The 20,845-nt window shown below is 46.7% G+C and overlaps 1 protein-coding gene across 2 annotated transcripts in view; it reads right to left on the bottom strand.

Moving 5' to 3' along the window:
- The window catches only part of TRIP10 (thyroid hormone receptor interactor 10), an 84,825-nt gene extending 73,503 nt beyond the window's left edge, over positions 1-11,322 (bottom strand). The window contains exon 1 of one of the 2 annotated variants that reach the window (XM_081845166.1): positions 11,007-11,322. In XM_081845166.1, coding sequence (XP_081701292.1) covers positions 11,007-11,030 — 24 coding nt within the window. In that variant the 5' untranslated portion in view covers positions 11,031-11,322. The remainder of the gene's footprint in view (positions 1-11,006) is intronic. The other variant, XM_081845167.1, reaches the window with a different exon arrangement.
- Between the last annotated feature and the right edge of the window lie 9,523 nt (positions 11,323-20,845).

Below are 20,845 nucleotides of genomic sequence, written 5' to 3'. Positions count from 1 at the left end.
ATCTACAAAGCTATACAGCTGAAAGAGGTGTGGTGCAGTGACTACAGAATGCTGGATTAAGACTGGGAAGATCCAGTGTGGGATCACCCCTCAGCTGAGAATCTCACTTGATTCCCTTGGGCTAGTCCCCATCTCTCAGGGCCAACTGTCATCTCTCTGCCTAACCAAACTTAACGAGGGCTGTCACGAGGATGAAAAGGGAAGCGGAGGGGGCGGGAGAAAGATATATAATAATGTACATAATTTTATGTTTAATTTCTTTTTAATGATTTGTTCCTATGCTTTTAGCAATTCTTGTAAGCCGCCTTGAGTCCTATCACAGATGATGGTGATGATGACGGCGACGTACGAACTCATTAGAGCAGGGGTGTCCAAACTTTTTTCAAAGAGAGCCAGATTTGATGAAGTGAACATGTGTGAAGGCAGACCAAAGTTTTACCCCAGGAAATAAACCGCCACAGGGGCCGGATTAAACTGAACAGCAGGCATTAGAGGAAACATGGGATACAAATGCAACAAAGCAGATAACATGTTAACCTTTTAAGCTGTACAGGTGCAGGGTTCGAAATTAGCAGGGCGCCGATTGCATTTTGCACCGAAAGATTCTCCATTTGCAAGCACCTCAAAAAGTCTGGTTGCCATTTTTTTTGCGCCTGGTTAACACTCAAGGATTACTGAAATGAATGTGCTTTGAAGCCTCAAAGTATATTTCAGGATAGGCAATATGTTAAGGAGTTTAACAATAAAGAATAGAGTGCTTTGAGTACGGTACCAATATTTTTATTGTCAACACCAAATTAAAGATGTATTAACAATTTCTGTTAAAAATGTGATATTAACAATGTGTCACATACGTGAATTGCATATTAGTTCATGCTTATCAAAATAATTAAAAGTGTTGCAGACCCCCCCCCCAAAGGCGACTAGACATTCTGTTTTGGCACCCGCAACCCAGGTCCCAGGAGCCATTTGGTTCTTAGCTTTTCTATCCCAGTTTTTAAGACTGTCATGTGAAGAGACCCCAAAAGAAAGCAAGACAACCTAACATATGGATAATAAATATTATGACTAATAGGTGCTCCGTCTCTCTCAATTCCCTTCCTTGGCTACAGAGCTGAAGCTGTCTCCCACAGGAACTCGCTAAGGAACAGCTATTTGAAACTCCTCTCTCTGAACCAATTATTTTCCATCAGAAAAAATGGAACTCCCCTCCCTATCTCTAGCAAAAAAAACACAAAAAAAACACAAACCACAATCAAAAAAATAACTTACACACTAGACTAGTAAAAGAAAGAAAGAAAGAAAGAAAGAAAGAAAGAAAGAAAGAAAGAAATGTGGTCAAAGGCAGGGAAAACTTTAGATAGCGCATTATCTTCAGCGCAGAGAGACACTTGTGAAAATTACAGCTAGACAGCACTCTAGAAATTGGAATTAAAAGATCCAGTTTTTCTTGCTTACATGAGGCATTGCTATAGACACCCTTGTTTGAGACAAAACTGCTTTCAGTACCATTTGGCACAGCCCCATTTCTCCCCTACATTTTAACCATGTGTTAGGTCAGGTATGAGGAAGAAAGTCTGAAATTAAAACACACACACACACACACACACACACACACACACACACACACCTTTACCCAAGTGTCAACACAAACAAAATAAAGGAACAGCAACTACTGCCAGGAAGTCAGCTGCATTTATAAGAAATGCCATCATGCAGGGAGGAAACGCTTTCATGTCTAGAGATGGTTTGCATTTTTTGGTAATCGAGACAAATACTCCCAGCTTCTTGGGTGTGAGCTACCAGGAAGAATCTCCCTAAGTGAATCACTTGCTTTATGGCATCAAACTTAGTAGTAGTAAAAATAATAATAATAATTTATTATTTATACCCCGCCCATCTGGCTGGGTTTCCCCAGCCACTCTGGGCGGCTTCCAACAAAACACTAAAATACAATGACCTGTTAAACATTAAAAGCTTCCCTAAACAGGGCTGCCTTCAGATGTCTTCCAAAAGTTTGGTTGTTATTTTTCTCTTTGACATCTGGTGGGAGGGCGTTCCACAGGGCTGGTGCCACTACCGAGAAGGCCCTCTGCCTGGTTCCCTGTAACTTGGCTTCTTGCAGCGAGGGAACCGCCAGAAGGCCCTCAGAGCTGGACCTCAGTGTCCGGGCAGAATGATGGAGGTGGAGATTCTCCTTCAGGTATACTGGACCAAGGCTGTTTAGGGCTTTAAAGGTCAGCACCAACACTTTGAATTGTGCTCGGAAACGTACTGGGAACCAGTGTAGGTCTTTCAAGACAGTTGTTATATGGTCTCGGCGGCCGCTCCCAGTCACCAGTCTAGCTGCCACATTCTGCATTAGTTGTAGTTTCCGGGTCACCTTCAAAGGTAGCCCCACATAGAGCGCATTGCATTAGCAGTGAAGAAATTGGGAGCGGATTAGGCAACCCCACATTCCAGTACGACTCTGAACTCTCCTTCCGCTAACAAAGGAATAGAGACCCCGCCACATACATTATTCCTGCCCACCAGCTGCCGCTTGGTGAAGTGCAGCCCAATCCTAGCATGTTGTGTGTTAAATGAGACTCTCTCATATATACGACTGAGCATGACTCAGACTATGCCACCTTTTTTCTTATATTCTGCCTTGAAGCCAGATTGGGCCCACCAGTTCAAACTGAGGCAGAAGAACCGGGCCCAAAGAGGCCAAATACCCCCTCAGATAGGGAACTTAATCCTAATCTCACAATACCCTGGGTGTAATATGGTAGCACCTTGGTCTACGAACAGTCCTGTTAATGAACTATTTGGGAAACTAACTCCACAAAACCGGAAGTTGGTGTTCCAGTTACCGAACTTTGCCTCAGAAGCCGAACGTGCTCCACTGCCGGTGGAAGGGCTCTGGCCGTGAGAGGCCTCACCACAGCCCCCATCCCACCCCCGAAGGCGTGGAAGACTATCATCAGTGCAGGTAAAAAAAAAAAATCGTATTTTCTTTTTTTAAAAAAAACACACATCAATACTGTCTTATTTATTTTATAGTACAGTACACTGATGACTGCTTTCATTTTATGGATCAATGGTCTCGTTAGAGAGCAAAATTCATGTTAAATTTCTGTTTTAGGGGTTGTTTTTCATCGTCTGGAACGGATTAATCCATTTACCATTACTTTCTATGGGAAAGCACGCCTCGGTTTAAGAATGCTTTGGTTTAAGAACGGACTTCCGGAACGGATTAAGTTCGTAAACCAAGGTACCATTGTATAGTGACTTGAACGCTCTGCATATGAGTGGCTTCTCTGCGACCCCTGTATTTAGCATCTAGCTTGATAAAGAGTTCTGTAGAACCTAGAAGGGACGCGAGTGGCGTTGTAGGTTAAACCACAGAGCCAAGGACTTGATGATCAGAAGGTCGGCAGTTCGAATCCCCGCGACGGGGTGAGCTCCCGTTGCTCGGTCCCTGCTCCTGCCAACCCAGCAGTTCGAAAGCACGTCAAAGTGCAAGTAGATAAATAGGTACCACTCCGGTGGGAAGGTAAACGGCGTTTCCGTGCGCTGCTCTGGTTCGCTAGAAGCGGCTTAGTCATGCTGGCCACATGACCAGCTGTACGCCGGCTCCCTCGGCCAGTAAAGCGAGATGAGCGCCGCAACCCCAGAGTCGGCCACAACTGGACCTAATGGTCAGGGGTCCCTTTACCTGTCTTGTGACATTACCAAACTATGATTTCTGAATTTCTTATGTGCCAACGCTGTACCTTGTGACTCATTTAAAAAGCTATGCAATTCAGAATAACTTGATGAACACAATTTTGCTAGCATTACATTAAAAAAAAAAAAGATCACAGAGTGCGTGGATAAAAATGACTTGGTACAAATTCAAATGTTTATGTGAAAAAACTGACATACATTTTGACATGATCCACCTTTTTCTGAAATGTGAACTGAGCATCATTTACCCCCCCCACCCCCAAAAAAGTTCAGTGTGCCCCCACCTTCTTTCCGTATACCCAGGAAACTTCCAAATACTAACCATTAATGTTTGTTAATGACCAGGAAGAGGGCCTTCTCGGTAGTGGCGCCCGCCCTGTAGAACACCCTCCCATCAGATGTCAAGGAAATAAACAGGTATCTGACTTTTAGAAGACATCTGAAGGCAACCCTGTTTAGGGAAGTTTTTAATGTTTGAAGTTTTTTTCTGTTTTTAGTGTTCTGTTGGGAGCCGCCCAGAGTGGCTGGGGAAACCCAGGCAGATGGGTGGGTTATAAATAATAAAATGATGATGGTGGTGATGATGAAGAATGGGTTTTCCAGTTAAATAGAATCCAAAACAAGGTACAGGTTCAGCATCCATCATAAACAGAACGCTAGGTATTGTTTAGGTAGATTTTAGCAATATCAATATGAATTCTTAATTTGCGTTACATAAATATTTATTAAAAATCATTTTGAGGGAACCATTTAGGCCAGGGGTCAGCAACCTTTTTTTCAGCTGTGGGCCAGTCCACCGTCCCTCAAACCATGTCATGGGCTGGACTTTTTTTTTTTGGGGGGGGGGGGATGAACAAATTCCTATGTCCCACAAAAAACCCAGAGATGCATTTTAAATAAAAGGAACATTCTACATGCTGATTCCCGGACCATCCACAGGCCGGATTTAGAAGGTGATTGGGCCGCATCCGGCCCATGGGCTTTAGGTTGCCTACCCCTGCTTTAGGCAATACCCACTTCAGAGAAGCTACAAGAGGTTCCTTCAAGAGAGATGAAATGGGAGGTGCAGAGATAGCAGAAGAACATGCTAAAGAAAACAGACACCACCTCACCCAACATAAACAGCCCTGGCTAGATTTGCAAACAGTGGAACTGTTTGATCCTACCCAATTCACCAATCTAAACACCGTCCCTTTTAAGCTCCAAAGCCTTGCAAGTCCTTAGCTAAAGGTTAACAAAAAATACCCTGGACCACACCCAGAGACATCGGGCGGAATAGCCTGAACAACGGACAACACGTTAAATATATCTGCACAGAAGCAACTCGGCAATCAGTATAGGCTTCTACACACACACACACACACACACACACACACACACACACACCATTTCAAAGACAAGTTCCAATCCATCCTGCAACAAAGGACAAAACTACATGTTATGCTGGTAAACATGTACTTGCCAGTTAATGTTAATGAAAGGGCAGAGGGGAGGCTCAATGTGCAGAAAGGTGCTTAAAACTTTGCACGGCTGCCAGATCTCCCCTAAAAGTCCCCTCCACCCTCCGCCTGCTTTTGCTGGTTTCCCTCCCCTCCAAGCAAGCTTCTTCTGATCTTTGAGTCAAACAAGACTGTGGGACAAACAGTAAACAGCCACGTGGGGCAACTTGCAGAGGAGAATCTGGTTAAACACCCCATCCTATCTATTAATTCTTCTTTCCAAAAAAAACCCCTCCATCTCCTTCAGATTAGTGTTGAGGGCGATGCAGTTTTCAGTACATGGATGTTTATTGCTTGCTTGTTGTTGTTGTTGTTGTTCTGTATTTTATGTTTTCATACTGTAAACCACCCTGTGATCTTTGGATGAAGGGTGGTATATAAATTTAATAAATAAACAATAAATAATACAGTGGTACCTCGGGTTACATACGCTTCAGGTTACATACGCTTCAGGTTACAGACTCTGCTAACCCAGAAATAGTGCTTCAGGTTAAGAACTTTGCTTCAGGATGAGAACAGAAATTGGGCTCCGGCGGCACAGCGGCAGCAGGAGGCCCCATTAGCTAAAGTGGTGCTTCAGGTTAAGAACAGTTTCAGGTTAAGTATGGATCTCCGGAACGAATTAAGTACTTAACCTGAGGTACCACTGTACTTCTATCACACAGCTCATCCCAATGATTAAACATCAGCATCCCCATTAAACAAAAGGGAATTATCCCTTCAGATACAAAGTAGAGACTTTTATGTCCAGTCAAGATGTACATAAAAGAGCATAGGAATCAACCGATGCTTGTGCCCCCCCCCTTTTTGGGCAGAGTACAAAATATGACACATCCTGCAACATTGGAAGGTGAGGGGGAATTGGTTCCATGAATCTGCCACAAGTAGAGAGCATGACCACGTGGGAAAAATCAGGGCGATCGGATTGCCAACTGCTACAGTCAAATGAGTATAGACCATCGCTATTTTGCTGCGCGTACAGATGGTGTACATTAATATGAAAAGACATGGCCAATCTGTAGCTTCCCAGCAGTTTGTACAGCAGCATGTTCTACACACACAGTTTTGCATGCTGTTTCTGACATGCAAGTGCTACCTGCACAGGTAATTCAATAAATGAGAATCAGACTCTAGGCAAAGAATAAGCAGCACCCAACTAAATCTACGGATTAAGAGACAACAAACTCAGGCACCCAGTAGAAGGTTTCACATTCTGAATTAATTGTGGGCTAGCAACCATAGACTGCACGATTCCAGGTTGTACATTGCCCCTTTTGACCCTACACATGGTAGAGAACCCAGAGACCCAGAAAATTGGCCAAGTTATGCTATGCAGATGTAGAAGTATGCAGATCAATTTTACCGGTGGAAATGGTTAGATTGAATTTTGAGGGTATTTAAATATTCCTTCCCCTGTCGAGGGCACTCAACTGTTGCCCATGCAAGGGCAGAATCCATAAATAGCCTCCTCTGCTCTTGCAACCAGGCTAAAGTTAATCTCTGAACTAACTAGATTACACACAGAAGCTTTGCTGAAGGGGTGAGAAAGACACCTTCGGATCCTGTATCTTCCACATGCACACAAGCAAAAACCTAAACCAGGTGCAAGAGAAAGCACGGGTCCTTCCAAAAACCTAGAACGTGCTTCACAGCACATAAAATAAGGGCTGCGAGAGAGAAGCAAAAGCAAGAGAAACAGAAAAGTCGAAATACAGACCAAAAATAAGAGGCCTGACATTATTAATACTCCCAACCTCTCTTGGGTGTGTTCAGGATCAATCATCACCTTTAATCCATGAAAAAGTAATCAGGGAAGGGCCTTCTACCAAATATACTCTCCAAACCTATTAAGTATAAAGTGCATATACCCAACACTTTTCCTTCTTGGGAAACTATGTTTTGAACTGGGTACAAAGGTCTTACCCTCTGTGAGGCTCTAGAACAGAGCAAGCTACAAATAAAATTCTCCCAAACTCTTTTCTCCAGCTCACTTTCCACCACCAGCAATTTTGCCTTACATGAAATTCTCTTCCACTGCTAGTTAAAATCATTACTATATTCCTGTTCTACCCCAAAGCAGATTAAGGGACATTTCTGCTGCTGCCTGTTTAAAGCAACAGTGTTTGTTTTCCCCCCTTCCTCAGCTCCTGATTGAAGTCTCTACCCTGTTTTTCTTTATGCAATAGCTACACATTCTGCCCACCTTTGGCTATCCTTCACCATAGCTTACCTGGGAAGATGAAGTGGAGATTAAATCACATGTACATAGAAGTTGATGGTGCCTTAAGGGCCTCATTGTGAGAAGCTGAATTTGCTCCCAAATAAGTTTTCATGAGCCAACGCATATTCTAGATCAGAAGAAGGCAAAATGAAGACCACAGTCCAATTGACCAAAGGCTAATTTCCTAGGGCTTGCTGATCAGAAACTCGGCGGTTCGAATCCCCACGGCGGGGTGAGCTCCAGTTGCTCGGTCCCCGTTCCTGCCAACCTAGCAGTTCGAAAGCACAAAGTGCAAGTAGATAAATAGGTACCGCTCTGGCGGGAAAGTAAATGGTGTTTCCGTGCGCTGCTCTGGTTCGCCAGAAGCGGCTTAGTCATACTGGCCACATGACCCAGAAGCTGTACGCCGGCTCCCTCGGCCAATAAAGTGAGATGAGCACCGCAACCCAGAGTTGTCCACGGCTGGACCTAACGGTCAGGGGTCCCTTTACCTATCAAAGAATACTGGACTATGTAGACATTGGTTCACTACATCAAGGGTGAGTAAAAGGACGGTCTTGATCTACTGGCAGATTTGCAGTAGATTAAACAATTGGCACCACGACAAACAGCAGCAGTAACAAAATGAATCCTCATTCCCTCATATTGCCAAAATGAAGAAATTCAGGGAAGCCAGGAGAGGGTTAGTGTGTGCAAGGACTGTACACTCAGTTCAGTTCTGGTACTCAAAATAAATTCCTGGGCTCAGAATCCTTTAGTTCTTTTATGTATCTGTCTTTTGTACCAGACTCCAGGGGGTGAATGTCAGAAGTCTGGTAAAAACAAAGTAAATTCTGAAAGTTTGCTCACTCCCTACAGTAAGTATTGCACGTCTCATGTTCTTAGCAGGAGAGCCTCCTCAGCATCACTTGATATATATCAATTAGGCTTTCAGCTGCTAACAGACCCAGAGTACGCAGTCTGCCTTGCTTCATACATTTAACCCGTATTGGTGGACCACATAATGATTAAAACAGACCACGTAAGACTAAAGTCAGGCCACCTTTATTCCAGATTAATTCGAAGCACAAAATGGTACAGTCTGGCAAAATTAACACTCTTTGGGTTTTGCATTCATTAAAATGGGCCAGGATTAGAATTCATACTTTACCCACAAATTACATTATTTGGCCTCCCTGATTTTAAGTACAGCAGGACAGTTAAAAGGTATTGAGGGATGTGTATACATGAGCGTTTTGCATATACATATAGCCCATGCACTCCAAGTGGCTGTTTAGGGCAAAGGTCCCCAAACTGTGGTTGGCAGACCACTAGTGACCTATGAGCTTCATTCAGGTGGTTTGCAATGTGTTTGTGTTTTTACGGTTGTTGAAGAATCATAGAATCATAGAATTGGAAGAGACCACAAGGGCCATCGAGTCCAACCCCCTGCCAAGCAGGAAACACCATCAGAGCACTCCTGACATATGGTTGTCAAGCCTCTGCTTAAAGACCTCCAAAGAAGGAGACTCCACCACACTCCTTGGCAGCAAATTCCGCTGTCGAACAGCTCTTACTGTCAGAAAGTTCTTCCTAAAGTTTAGGTGGAATCTTCTTTCTTGTAGTTTGGAACCATTGCTCCGTGTCCGCTTCTCTGGAGCAGCAGAAAACAACCTTTCTCCCTCCTCTATGTGACATCCTTTTATATATTTGAACATGGCTATCATATCACCCCTTAACCTCCTCTTCTCCAGGCTAAACATGCCCAGCTCCCTTAGCTGTTCCTCATAATGCATTGTTTCCAGGCCTTTGGATTTGATACCCCTAAGGAGTCTCAAAGCGGCTAACATTCTCCTTTCCCTTCCTCCCCCACAACAACCGCTCTGTAAGGTGAGTGGGGCTGAGAGACTTCAGAGAAGTGTGACTAGCCCAAGGTCACCCAGCAGCTGCATGTGGAGGAGCGGGGAAGCAAACCTGGTTCACCAGATTACGAATCTACTGCTCTTAACCACTACACCACACTGGGTCCCTTAACCACTACACCACACTGGTTGAACACCAGATACGGCACATCCATTTCTTATATTGTATTGTAGTACAAAATGCAACAAATAAAAGAAGGAAGGAATAAATAAATAAATAAATAAATATACAATTAAAAACAACAAAGCATCTAGCACAGCATATTACAACTGGGACAACAGGCAGAAAAAATAACATTAAGTGGTCCGCCAAGACCCTCAGCAATTTTTAAATGGTCCATGAGGGGAAAAGTTTGGGACCCACTGAGTTAGAGGCATCTTCTCACAAGCAGTAAAGCGGAACATAATGGAAGATGTATGCCTTCAAATGAGATACAGAGGCCCAGTGACCATTAGGACAACCCTGGTTTGCAGCTTGTCTGGTTTTTGCCCCAGGTGAAGCCTCCAAAGGGGCGCCATTGAGGCTCCCATAAGCCTGTGTGTGTGTATGCAAATATGCATGGGTGGGGTACTAAACGGGGTCTTTGTCTTGGGTGAAATAAAGCCTAGTTTCGTCCCTGGGAAAGAGCTAAACCACAAGCCCAGGTTCAGGTAACACACTAAGCCAAACTACAGCTTAAATTTAACTTAAACTTAACATGCTTGCTTGTTATGTGTGAATGAGGACAATATCACCAGAGGATATTAGGACATCCAGCTCTTAAATCACAACTCGGGTGTTCCCAATCTGAGAGCTGCACCCCAATATGCAAAAGTGCAACAGCAGAGCCAAAATATGATAGGCTAGCACAGTAAAACATACAGCTCACTTACTCATGATAAAGTGGTAGACAAAGGGTTTCTTGCACATCTAATTATCAAGCGTAAGAAGCCAGAACCAGGAAAAAATATATACTTGGGGGAGCAGTGGCAAGTCTGCTATGGGTACAGCTACAGCTTTAAATATTGAAGATCATTAATGTGAAAGTGCCTCCTCTTACTTTCAGGTGGTCTTATCTACCTGGCCAAATTAAAGTTAGTCTGTGTTAATACATGCAGTCTTCCTACAAGCTCAGTGCCAGGGAAAAGACTGGTTTCTCTCTCTCTCTCTCTCTCTCTCTCTCTCTCTCTCTCACACACACACACACACACACACACACAGAATAACATCCCTTTTCTCAGCCAAGGGGCAAAGGGAGGGAGGAAAGCAACAGGGTCACCGAAAGAGAAGAAAACGGAACGGAACAAGGCGGCAGAGAAAAGGAGAGAGCCCAGGACAAGTAGCAGCCAGAATACAGTAGTATTAGCAGCCATCAGGAAAAGAGGGGGAGGCAGGCAATGAAGCGGGGAAAAAAAACACACACACACACACACACACACACACACGAGAGAGACTGAACTCTGACACGAGGGAGAAAACTCTGAGTTTCGGGTGGGAGCTGGAGAAGAGGGCGGAGAAACGCGCTTTAAATCAAGTCTGGGGAATCATGGAGAAGCCCAACCCTTGAGTGGAGAGACGAAGTGATCGGACATGGAGGGAGGGGAGAGAGGGAGATAAGGACTGGAGGGGGGAGAATATGGGGTGCCTCTGAGCAAAACCCAAGGGGGGGGGGCGGCGGCCGCGCGCTTCCTTACCCAGAGCTCCGTGCCCCAGTCCATGCTGGCAGCGCCGTCGCCGTGCGCCCTCGCTCCGCGCGCCAAGGCCCACCCGGAGCCCGATCCGCCGCCGCCGCCGCCGCTCCCGTCCCGGGGAGTCCCGCTCCTCCCGCCCGTCCAGCCTCCAGCGCCTGCCCGGGACACTCCCCGCTCCGGCCCCGGCCCTTAAAGGCGCAGGCAGGGCTCAGCGCAGCCCGACGAGCGCCGGCATTCCCCGGCTTGGCACGGGCGCGTCTCCCTCTGGCTTCCAAGGGTTTGATTGATGCCGAGGCGAAGGCCGCCCGCTCGCCCGCCCGCCCGTCTTCCCCCTCCCCCGAAAAGGGATCAACAGGCGGAGCCGAGGCGCGCCGCTCTTCCCAGGAAGCCGCCGCCGCCGCCGCCGCCCTCCTTCCCCCGCGCAATGGGCGAAGGGGTTCCTCTCGCGTCAGGCTCGGCGATCTCTCTCGCGCGCGCGCTTCCTTGGAGCCGGGCTGAGCTCGCCGCGCGGGGAATCTCGCGGCGCGGGCGCTCGGGATCCGGCCCGCTGGACTCGGTCGGGGATGCGCCGCCGGTGAACGTGGGCGGCGCTGGGGCGGATCTTCTCTAGCTTTGACCCAAGACAGGAAAACGCGTCTCGATCTCGGGTGGGACGGAGGGCGCGCTCAGCGTCTCGGCTCCACGCCGGACTTTGCTTCGCCTCCAAGGATGGAGTCCATGTGGCTGCGGCCCCCGCGTGGTTGCTAAGGGAGCCCGGGCAGCGTTCGCAGGAGAAGGCTATTTCCAGTCCCACGTGGCTGCGCCAATCTGTACGGTGGCCCCTTACCAGACGTGACAAGCAGTCACGTGAAGCCTCACGGCTCCCATAGAAGTGCTCCGTAAGCCACTGACGTGTGGTATGAAACGATTCCAGTCCCATTCACCCTGAGAAGAGCAACCCCGAGGCCGGCCCAAGACACAGAAGCATAGAATTGGAGAGTTGGAAGGGACTACAAGGCTCAGCTAGTCCCATATCCTGTAATGCAGGAATCTCAGCTAAGGTGAACCACAAAATGCCTCCACCAGCCAAGAGAGACTGGGGAAACCCAGCCAGATGAGCAGGGAATAAATAATAACATCATTATTATCATAAGGAACAAGCATGGGAGGAAAGATCTAGATCGGCAACAAAAAGGGAAAAATCAACTCAATAATAATAATAATAATTATTATTATTATTATTATTATTATTATTATTATTATTATTATTATTTATACCCCACCCATCTGGCTGTGTTTCCCCAGCCACTCCAGACGGCTCCCAACAGAATATTAAAAACACGATAAAACAGCAAATATTAAAAACTCCCCTTAACAGGGCTGCATTCAGATGTCTTCTAAAAGTCAGATACAGTAGTTGTTTATTTGCATGACATCTTATGGGAGGGTGTTCCACAGGGCGGGCGCCACTACCGAGAAGGCCCTCCGCATGGTTCCCTGTAACTTTGCTTCTCGCAGCGAGGGAACCGCCAGAAGGCCCTCGGAGCTGGACCTCAGTGTCAGGGCTGGACGATGGGGGTGGAGACACTCCTTCCGGTATACTCAACCTTACCCAAAGGTTGAAGTGGGAATCAAAGGTTGTCATGGTGGGGAAAGGGGCTTGCTGTAAATCACACTGGGCAGGCGCAGAATCCGGGAGATCCCAGAGGGGAGCCTCTGCCATTGCCACCCTAAGGGTGGGAGGAAACCAGCAGCACCTCCTATTCACTGAGAGGTTGCACTGGGGAGGGACTGCGGAGGAGGAAGGCAGATCCAGTCTCCAAGGAGTGTGCCGCAACCACGCAACAGCAGCGGCAGGCAATGCATTCCTTGCAGGCCGGCAGTGGCGTAGCGTGGGTTGTCAGCACCCGGGGCAAGGCAAGTAATTTGTGCCCCTAACCCCTAAACTGCCGCCGCTGCCAGCTTCTTCTTGCTGCTGCCTGGGCTGGGGGTATTTACGGTAAGGTAGCCACGGCAGCGGCAGCAGGTCCGTGTCAGGTGATCTGAGGTGAGTTGCCGCTGACGCTGCTGTGCAAACGACGCCGCTTGCCTGGAGGAGGAGGGCAGAGAGGCGAGGAAAATGCAACATGACCCAGCAGCTGCAGCAGCAGCAGCAGCAGCGGCGGCGGGGCTGTGAGGAGGGGCTGCCTGGCGCGCCCTCTGTGGTCCTGACGCGCGGGGAGTGCTGAGAGCCGCTGCCTGCCGGACGCCTTCAGCCCGGACGCGCGCACAGCTCGTCGGTTGCGCGAGACATGGGGCTCTGCTACAGCCTGCGCCCGAGGCTCTTTGGCGACTCCGGAGGCGGCGAGCGTGCCCCCCCCAGATGTTGCGCCCGGTGCGGCCGGCCCCCCACACTACGCCACTGCAGGCTGGATCTGCTGCCCCTATGTATCTTGCCTGAGGCACACACTTCACTTTGCCTCATGGGTGGGCCAGCCGTGGCACCACCACCACCTGACCAAACCCTCACATGTTCCTTGGGACCAATAAAGTAAAGGTAAATGACCCCTGGATGGTTAAGTCCAGTCAAAGGCGACAAGGGGGTTGCGGCACTCATCTCACTTTCAGGCCGAGAAGTCCACAGACAGCTTTCCGGGTCATGTGGCCAGCATGACTAAAACGCTTCTGGCGCAACGGGAACACCGTGACAGAAACCAGAACACACAGAAACGCCGTTTACCTTCCTGCCGCAGCAGTACCTATTTATCTACTTGCACTGGTGTGCTTTCAAACTGCTAGGTTGGCAGGAGCTGGGACAGAGGAACGGGAACTCACCCTATCGTGGAGATTCGAGCCGTCAACCTTCTGATCGGCATGCCCAAGAGGCTCAGTGGTTTAGACCACAGCGCCACCTGCGGCTTGGGACCAATAACGCCAACTCAAAACACAAATGGTCTGTTAAATGCCTCTCTGTTCTTTTTGGGGGTGGGGGGTAATATTACAAAGCAGGTACAGTGGTACCTCGGGTTACAGACGCTTCGGGTTACAAACTCCGCTAACCAGGAAGTGGTTGTTCCAGGTTAAGAACGGAAATCGAGCGGCAGCAGGAGGCCCCATTAGCGAAAGCACGCTTCAGGTTAAGAACGGACCTCTGGAACAAATTAAGTTATTAACCCAAGGTACCACTGTATCCACAACAATTTAAGGGCAGCAAAAGTACCTTCAATAAGAAGCGCAAATGTATGGGTGTTCTTTGCAGACACACCAGGGATGACCTGAATGAAGCTTGCAGGCCAGTGTTGGTCTGCAGACCAGTTTGGGAACCTCTTCCTTAGGGGGTGGCCACTGGCTGGAGACAAAGTCTTTTGGGGTCTGCCGCCAACTACTGTGGTAGAGATGGGGGGGGGAGGCCTACTGTCACTTGTCAACTGTACATCAAAGGCACCTCCATTTCTTCCCTTTTAACAAATGCAAGAGGACAGCTAGGCTTTGTTTAGCTTCATTTAACTGCTGAACACCAAACAGTTCCATTCTTTGGAATGTCCATTCTTGTTTATTTGCATATATGTGTGTACGATAGCATTTGCAAATTTTATGCAGATGTGTCTATTGCTTCTTTTAAGCACTAAGCAGTGCCCCCAGATAGCAAGCAAAGGTTAGTCATTTGCCACCCTTAAGGCACCACAAAAACCTCTGCCTTTTCTTTCCTTTTCCTCACACATTTTTTTTTTTTTACCTTCCTACACAATTTCTCTTTCTCAGCCCGTTCACTACTTCCTTCCTTGCCTGTTGACTTAACTTCCTTACATTCTGGGACTTCTGTTCTTGCCCTATTCTGCACTGTGTGAGGTTTTGATCTCAGATAGATAGACAGCTTTCCCACTCCTTACAGAAGTTGACTGCAAGCTGCTTAATGCTCTAATAAACTGAACATAGGTGAACCATCACAGCGAATGAACCAGTCAGAGGCAGATGTCACAAGCACCATGCAGTTTAAAGGAGGACCAAGTCAGTGGTTTAGCTGTTCTGGATGGGAATGGATTCTTCTATTATTTTAGGTAAAGCTAAAGAGACCCCTGACCATTAAGTCCAGTCGTGGACGACTCTGGGGTTGTGGCGCTCATCTCGCTTTACTGGCCGAGGGAGCTGACGTTTGTCCGCAGACAGCTTCCGGGTCATGTGGCCAGCATGACTAAGCCGCTTCTGTTTACCTTCCAGCCAGAGCGGTACCTATTTATCTACTTGCACTTTGATGTGTTTTCGAACTGCTAGTTGGCAGGAGCTGGGACTAAGCAATGGGAGCTCACCCAGTCACAGGGATTTGAACCGCCGACCTTCTGATCGGCAAGCCCTAGGCTCTCTGGTTTAGATCACAGTGCCACCCGCGTTCCTCTTATATTATTTTAAAGTAAAGGTAAAGGGACCCCTGACCATTAGGTCCAGTCATGACTGTCTCTGGGGTTGCGGTGCTCAACTTGCTTTATTGGCCGACGGAGCTGGCGTACAGCTTCCGGGTCATGTGGCCAGCATGACTAAGCCACTTCTGGCGAACCAGAGCAGCGCACGGAAACGCCATTTACCTTCCCGCCGGAGCGGTACCTATTTATCTACTTGCTCTTTGACGTGCTTTCGAACTACTAGGTTGGCAGGAGCAGGGACTGAGCAATGGGAGCTCACCCCGTTGCAGGGATTCGAACCACCAACCTTCTGATCGGCAAGTCCTAGGCTCTGTGGTTTAACCCACAGCGCCACCTGTGTCTTGACCTTATATTATTTTATTATTTAACAAATTGGTACATTGCAGCATGAAGCGATTAAAGTGGTATACAGCAAGCTAAAAATGAGATAAAAACAACAAGTTCTAGAAACATGAAAAGCAAACCATTGATTTCTTAAGGATCAGGTTCAATTTCATAGTTGGATTGGGTCCTCTTTGCCAGCTTCAGATGGTATGCCAACTGTGCCCTCTCCTGGTGGACAAGTGTCCCTGCTGCCCACTCTTCAGAGGGTAGCAACTTTCTGGTTTGATTACTACAGTGAGCTCTGCATGGTTCTACCCTTGAACACAGTTGCCCAGCAATTGGTGGGAGTTAGCCATCGTATGGAATATTTTATTCCCCTCTGAAGGGGCGCCACTGATTGCTAGTAGGTTTCTGGGCTTAGCTTATGGTACTGCCCATGTGACCCAATCCAATACACGTTTACTGAGGAGTAAGAGCCACTGTGCTCAATGTAGTAACAATGCATAGGATGGAAGTTATAAAATCCTAAATAGCCTGGGTCCAGGACCTCTCAGAGAACATTATGACTCGTATGAATCTTCCGGGGAGGTACAGTCTTCAGGAAAGGGTCTGCTTCTTATTTCCATACAACTGGGCATCAAACTCATGGCCACTAGAAGCAGGGACTTCCAGATGGTGGAGTCTGTGACCCACTGCTGTTGGATTCGAACTCGCAGCTGCCCCAACCAGCATGCCCTGGGGTGATGGGTGTTGCAGTCTGCAATGTTCAGAGGGTCTCTGTACTAAATGAATACTTTGACTACTGCAATAATCTTGAATTGTTGATTTAATCTGAACTGTGTGTTGTTTTTTTACTGTTGTATGTTAATTGTTGTATTGAAATTGCATCCCATTTTATTGTATAAAATAAGTAACAAGTGAAGGAAGCAGTTATTCTGAATTAATGCAACTGTATGGCATAAATGTGCCCTTATATACTGTACACACCATTGTTTCTTATAAACTTCTCACTCAGCAGAAAAACAATGGACTGTTGAGATTACCAAGGCATCCTTCAGTGGAATAAGCAAGACAAAGCTGTCTCTCCACAAGAACTAGAAAACCTTGCTGTCAGCAAAACCTTCCTCAACCCCAATGGCAATGAGCGTCACACCAGTTTCCCATGTCGCTGACCTCAGGAAATTTAACTTCCTCATAACCTTCGGAATGAACCAGTATCAGAAGGAATGTGGAAGGACTATCTACAAAAATGCTGTGAAATTCATGCAGGGTTGCACATAGAATCCTATCGTGTTGCCTTGGTGACCAGGAGGGGTAGTGGCGACGGCTGGGGGAGCCAGTGACTCAAGAGCAAAAACTATGCTGAGTCAGGAAGTTTTGTTTTCTTCCTGTGTGTTCCAAGAATACATAGTCATTGAAAACCCAGTCCTAATGGCAGTCGGCTCAATCAAGAGTGGCTCATCTTCCCATCCTTTCAATGCTGACTGGACGCAACTTGATGGCTCTTCTCTCCATCAATAATTCTAACGAGGTGATAAGTTATGCCAGATTGATTAATGTAGAGACATAGATGGGACGTCAGATAGGTGGCATTAAAATGGTAACCCTCTTGGTTTATTGAAGCAAGACTCTGCCACAAGGAACAGCTGTTGCCTACTGCGCAACAGTGCTGATTCCCTCATCTCTTACCAAAACGATTGAAATAACATTAGTTTCAGCAAAACCCCTACACCTTTGTCTCGCAGAGATTAATTCCAGAGCTTGCACATGGTGATCAATTCAGCCTGACCCCCCCCCCCTTTGGCAATCCTCACAGAACTCTAGCCCATGGACTGCAAGAATATCAAACATATCCATTCTTAAGGAAATCAACCCTGAGTGCTCACTGGAAGGACAGATCGTGAAGATGAGGCTCCAATACTTTGGCCACCTCATGAGAAGAGAAGACTCCCTGGAAAAGACCCTGATGTTGGGAAAGATGGAGGGCACAAGGAGAAGGGGACGACAGAGGACGAGATGGTTGGACAGTGTTCTCGAAGCTACCAGCATGAGTTTGACCAAACTGCGCAAGGCAGTGGAAGACAGGAGTGCCTGGCGTGCTCTGGTCCATGGGGTCACAAAGAGTCAGATACGACCAAATGACTAAACAACAACAACAACCTGCTACAAGTACACGGTTAATAATATCTAGCATTTATATAGTATTTAAAGTATGCTATAATTTGTTGTGATTCTTATAACCTTATGTAGTATCCCTGTATTGCAGATGGGGGCAGGCTGAGGCTAAGGAACTTGACTAAGATCATCTAGTGACCTAATGCTGGAGGCAACATTTGAACCCAGGGACTTCCTAGGCTGCACCACACCAGGCCCCGTCCCAGAACATTTTCATTAAAACATCCCCGCTTCTCTAGCCCATTTAATTACAGGTAAAACAAGTGAGCCCAGTATTACTGCTACATATTGCTATGGCCTATTGGATGAAGTACAGGCCACCCCAATACAAAACAAATGTCTATTAAAAAGCTTTCCTGTGATAGTTTGGCCATAGTTCCTTTTTAACCAGGCCTTTGCCCGACTTGATCTACATCCTATAACCTTTTTAAAATGCTGGCTCTTTTGGGGGGGGGGGTTAATTGGGTTGTTGTTTTTGTTTTAATTTTATGTATTTAATATTTTATGTGAACCGCACTGAGACCTTCAGGTATAGGGCAGTATAGAAATTAAATAAATAATAATAATAAATAATTTTATCACTCAAAGCATCTTTAGAATTTGTGTCCTCCCTTTACCCCAGCAGCTTAGCAAGTGGATATGCAAAATAAAAATTCAAAAATGGGACCCTTACATTGCTACTTTCTCAACTCCAGCCACCCAAAATGCCTCTTTAAAACAAAAGGCTAGATTGGAAGGTTCTTAGTGTGACAGCAGGGCAGGAAGACCTGGGGAGGAATGGGATGGCAAAGAAAAATGGTTGTCTGGTCTCCAGGCTGCAGTTTGCTGCCTCCAGATGTTTTGCAGGAGGGATTCAATTTCTTGAATGTGCTAAAGATCTTTAATGGATACATCTTCTAACAAGGTGGGCCTGTGAAAGCTTCTGCCCTAATCAATGTGTTAGTGCCTTCAGGTGCCACAATAATCTGTGATTGTTCTCATACTCTGTTGGTCACTCTTGCAAAACTCCAAAATAACAGGAGTTGGCAGAATGACCTGCCAGCTGTGAGTCTTCCACACATGGATTCAGAAAGTAATGGTCTCTCCCCGATCCACACACTTTAGACTGCCATATGTCTTGCTTTTTGAATTATGGTGTTGGAGGAGACTCTTGAGAGTCCCATGGACTGCAAGAAGATCAAACCTCTCCATCCTTAAGGAAATCAGCCCTGAGTGCTCACTGGAAGGACAGATCCTGAAGCTGAGGCTCCAATACTTTGGCCACCTCATGGGAAGAGAAGACTCCCTGGAAAAGACCCTGATGCTGGGAAAGATTGAGGGCACAAGGAGAAGGGGACAACAGAGGACGAGATGGTTGGACAGTGTTCTCGAAGCTGCAAACATGAGTTTGACCAAACTGCAGGAGGCAGTGGAAGACAGGAGTGCCTGGCATGCTCTGGTCCAGGGGGTCACAAAGAGTCGGACACGACTAAACAACAAAAAATGTGTTGCTTTAGTTGTGAAGCACACAATTAACATTTCTCTTCCCACCCCCCAGTCAAGCCCCCTCCCCCATTAAGTTCTTTGGTGGAATTTACAGGAAATATAGCAAACCAATAAATAATGACTACTAATCGACCAAGACACAAATAGGTATCAAAGCAGCCAATTCCTGTACAAAAGTATTTATTTAACAGACTACTGCATGGTGGAATGTGCACAACTCAGGCACCAATCCTAGACACTTACTAGGAAGTAAGCCCCAAATAACTTAATGGGACTTAATTCTGAGTAAAGGTGCACAAGATGGTGCTATTAGACAGTTTCTCAATAAAACCAGTCAGTGTCCCTAAACTGGAAGATCATTTCGATTTGGTAACAGGATTCTCTCCTGAATCTCTCTCTCACACAAACCCCGCCTTGAGAATATACCTAAATTACCTAACTGGTCCACTCCCTTGTTGGTTGGAAACCCCTGTTCCACCCACAATGATAGAGATTTGGATATAGGATGTATGTAAAAAAGACACAGAAAAGGGGCAGTTCTACTTAGGATATTTTAATTATTATATTTTAATCCTACTCTTCATCCACGAGACTCAGACCAGAGAGGTAACTCTCTCCTATTTTGTCCTCACAATAAAGCCTTCAAGGTAGGTTTGACTGACAGTGACTGGCTGAAGGAGACCCAGTTAATTCCATGGCAGAGAAAAGGTTTGAACCCAGGGCCCTCTGACCCAAATCTAGCACTCTCAACGATCCCCATACTAGACGAGCCAAGCCAGACAATCTGAGAAGTGTGCTTTGCCGTTCTTTGCAACGTTGCAGAAAATGCTCTCCTGTTGGTGTTTTCTAAGATGTAGTGCTGCCCGAACAACCGCTTGGTCTATTTAAGCTAGTGGAATGTCAGCATCTTTTCCTATCGTTGTTCTCCTGTCCCCCTGTATTCAGTCATGGTTGGTCCAAGAAGCAAGAGCATTTTCCCTTCCTCATCCTTTTTTTTTTTTTTTTAAAAAGGATTCCTATCTCTGCTTTCACCCCAATGCCTCCCTCAGTTCTCCTCCTCCTCCTGGTTACGTTAAGAAAGAAAATAAAACTGGAATTGCAATTTCTTTTTCAGCCTTAACAGCTGCTTCATATACAGTGGTGCCCCGCAAGACGAACGCCTCGCAAGACGAAAAACCCGCTAGACGAAAGGGTTTTCCGTTTTTGGAGGCGCTTCGCTAAACGAATTTCTCTATGGGGTTGCTTCGCAAGACGAAAAAATCTTGCGAGTTCCCGTGTTTTTTTCTGCTTTTTTCCGCCCTTTCCCTAAGCGCTAAGCCGCTTATCAGCTGTTCCGCTGATAAGCCGCTTCTCAGCTGATCGCTAAAAGCCGCTAGACCGCTAATAGCGCTAATCCGCTAAGCTGTCAATGGGCTTGCTTCGCAAGACGAAAAAACCGCTAGACAAAGAAAATCGCGGAACGGATTAATTTCGTCTTGCGAG

The sequence above is a fragment of the Podarcis erhardii genome, assembly GCF_964252035.2.
Source record: "Podarcis erhardii genome assembly, chromosome: 17".
Taxonomy (NCBI): Eukaryota; Metazoa; Chordata; class Lepidosauria; order Squamata; family Lacertidae; genus Podarcis; species Podarcis erhardii.
This window is presented reverse-complemented; position numbering and strand designations above follow the sequence as displayed.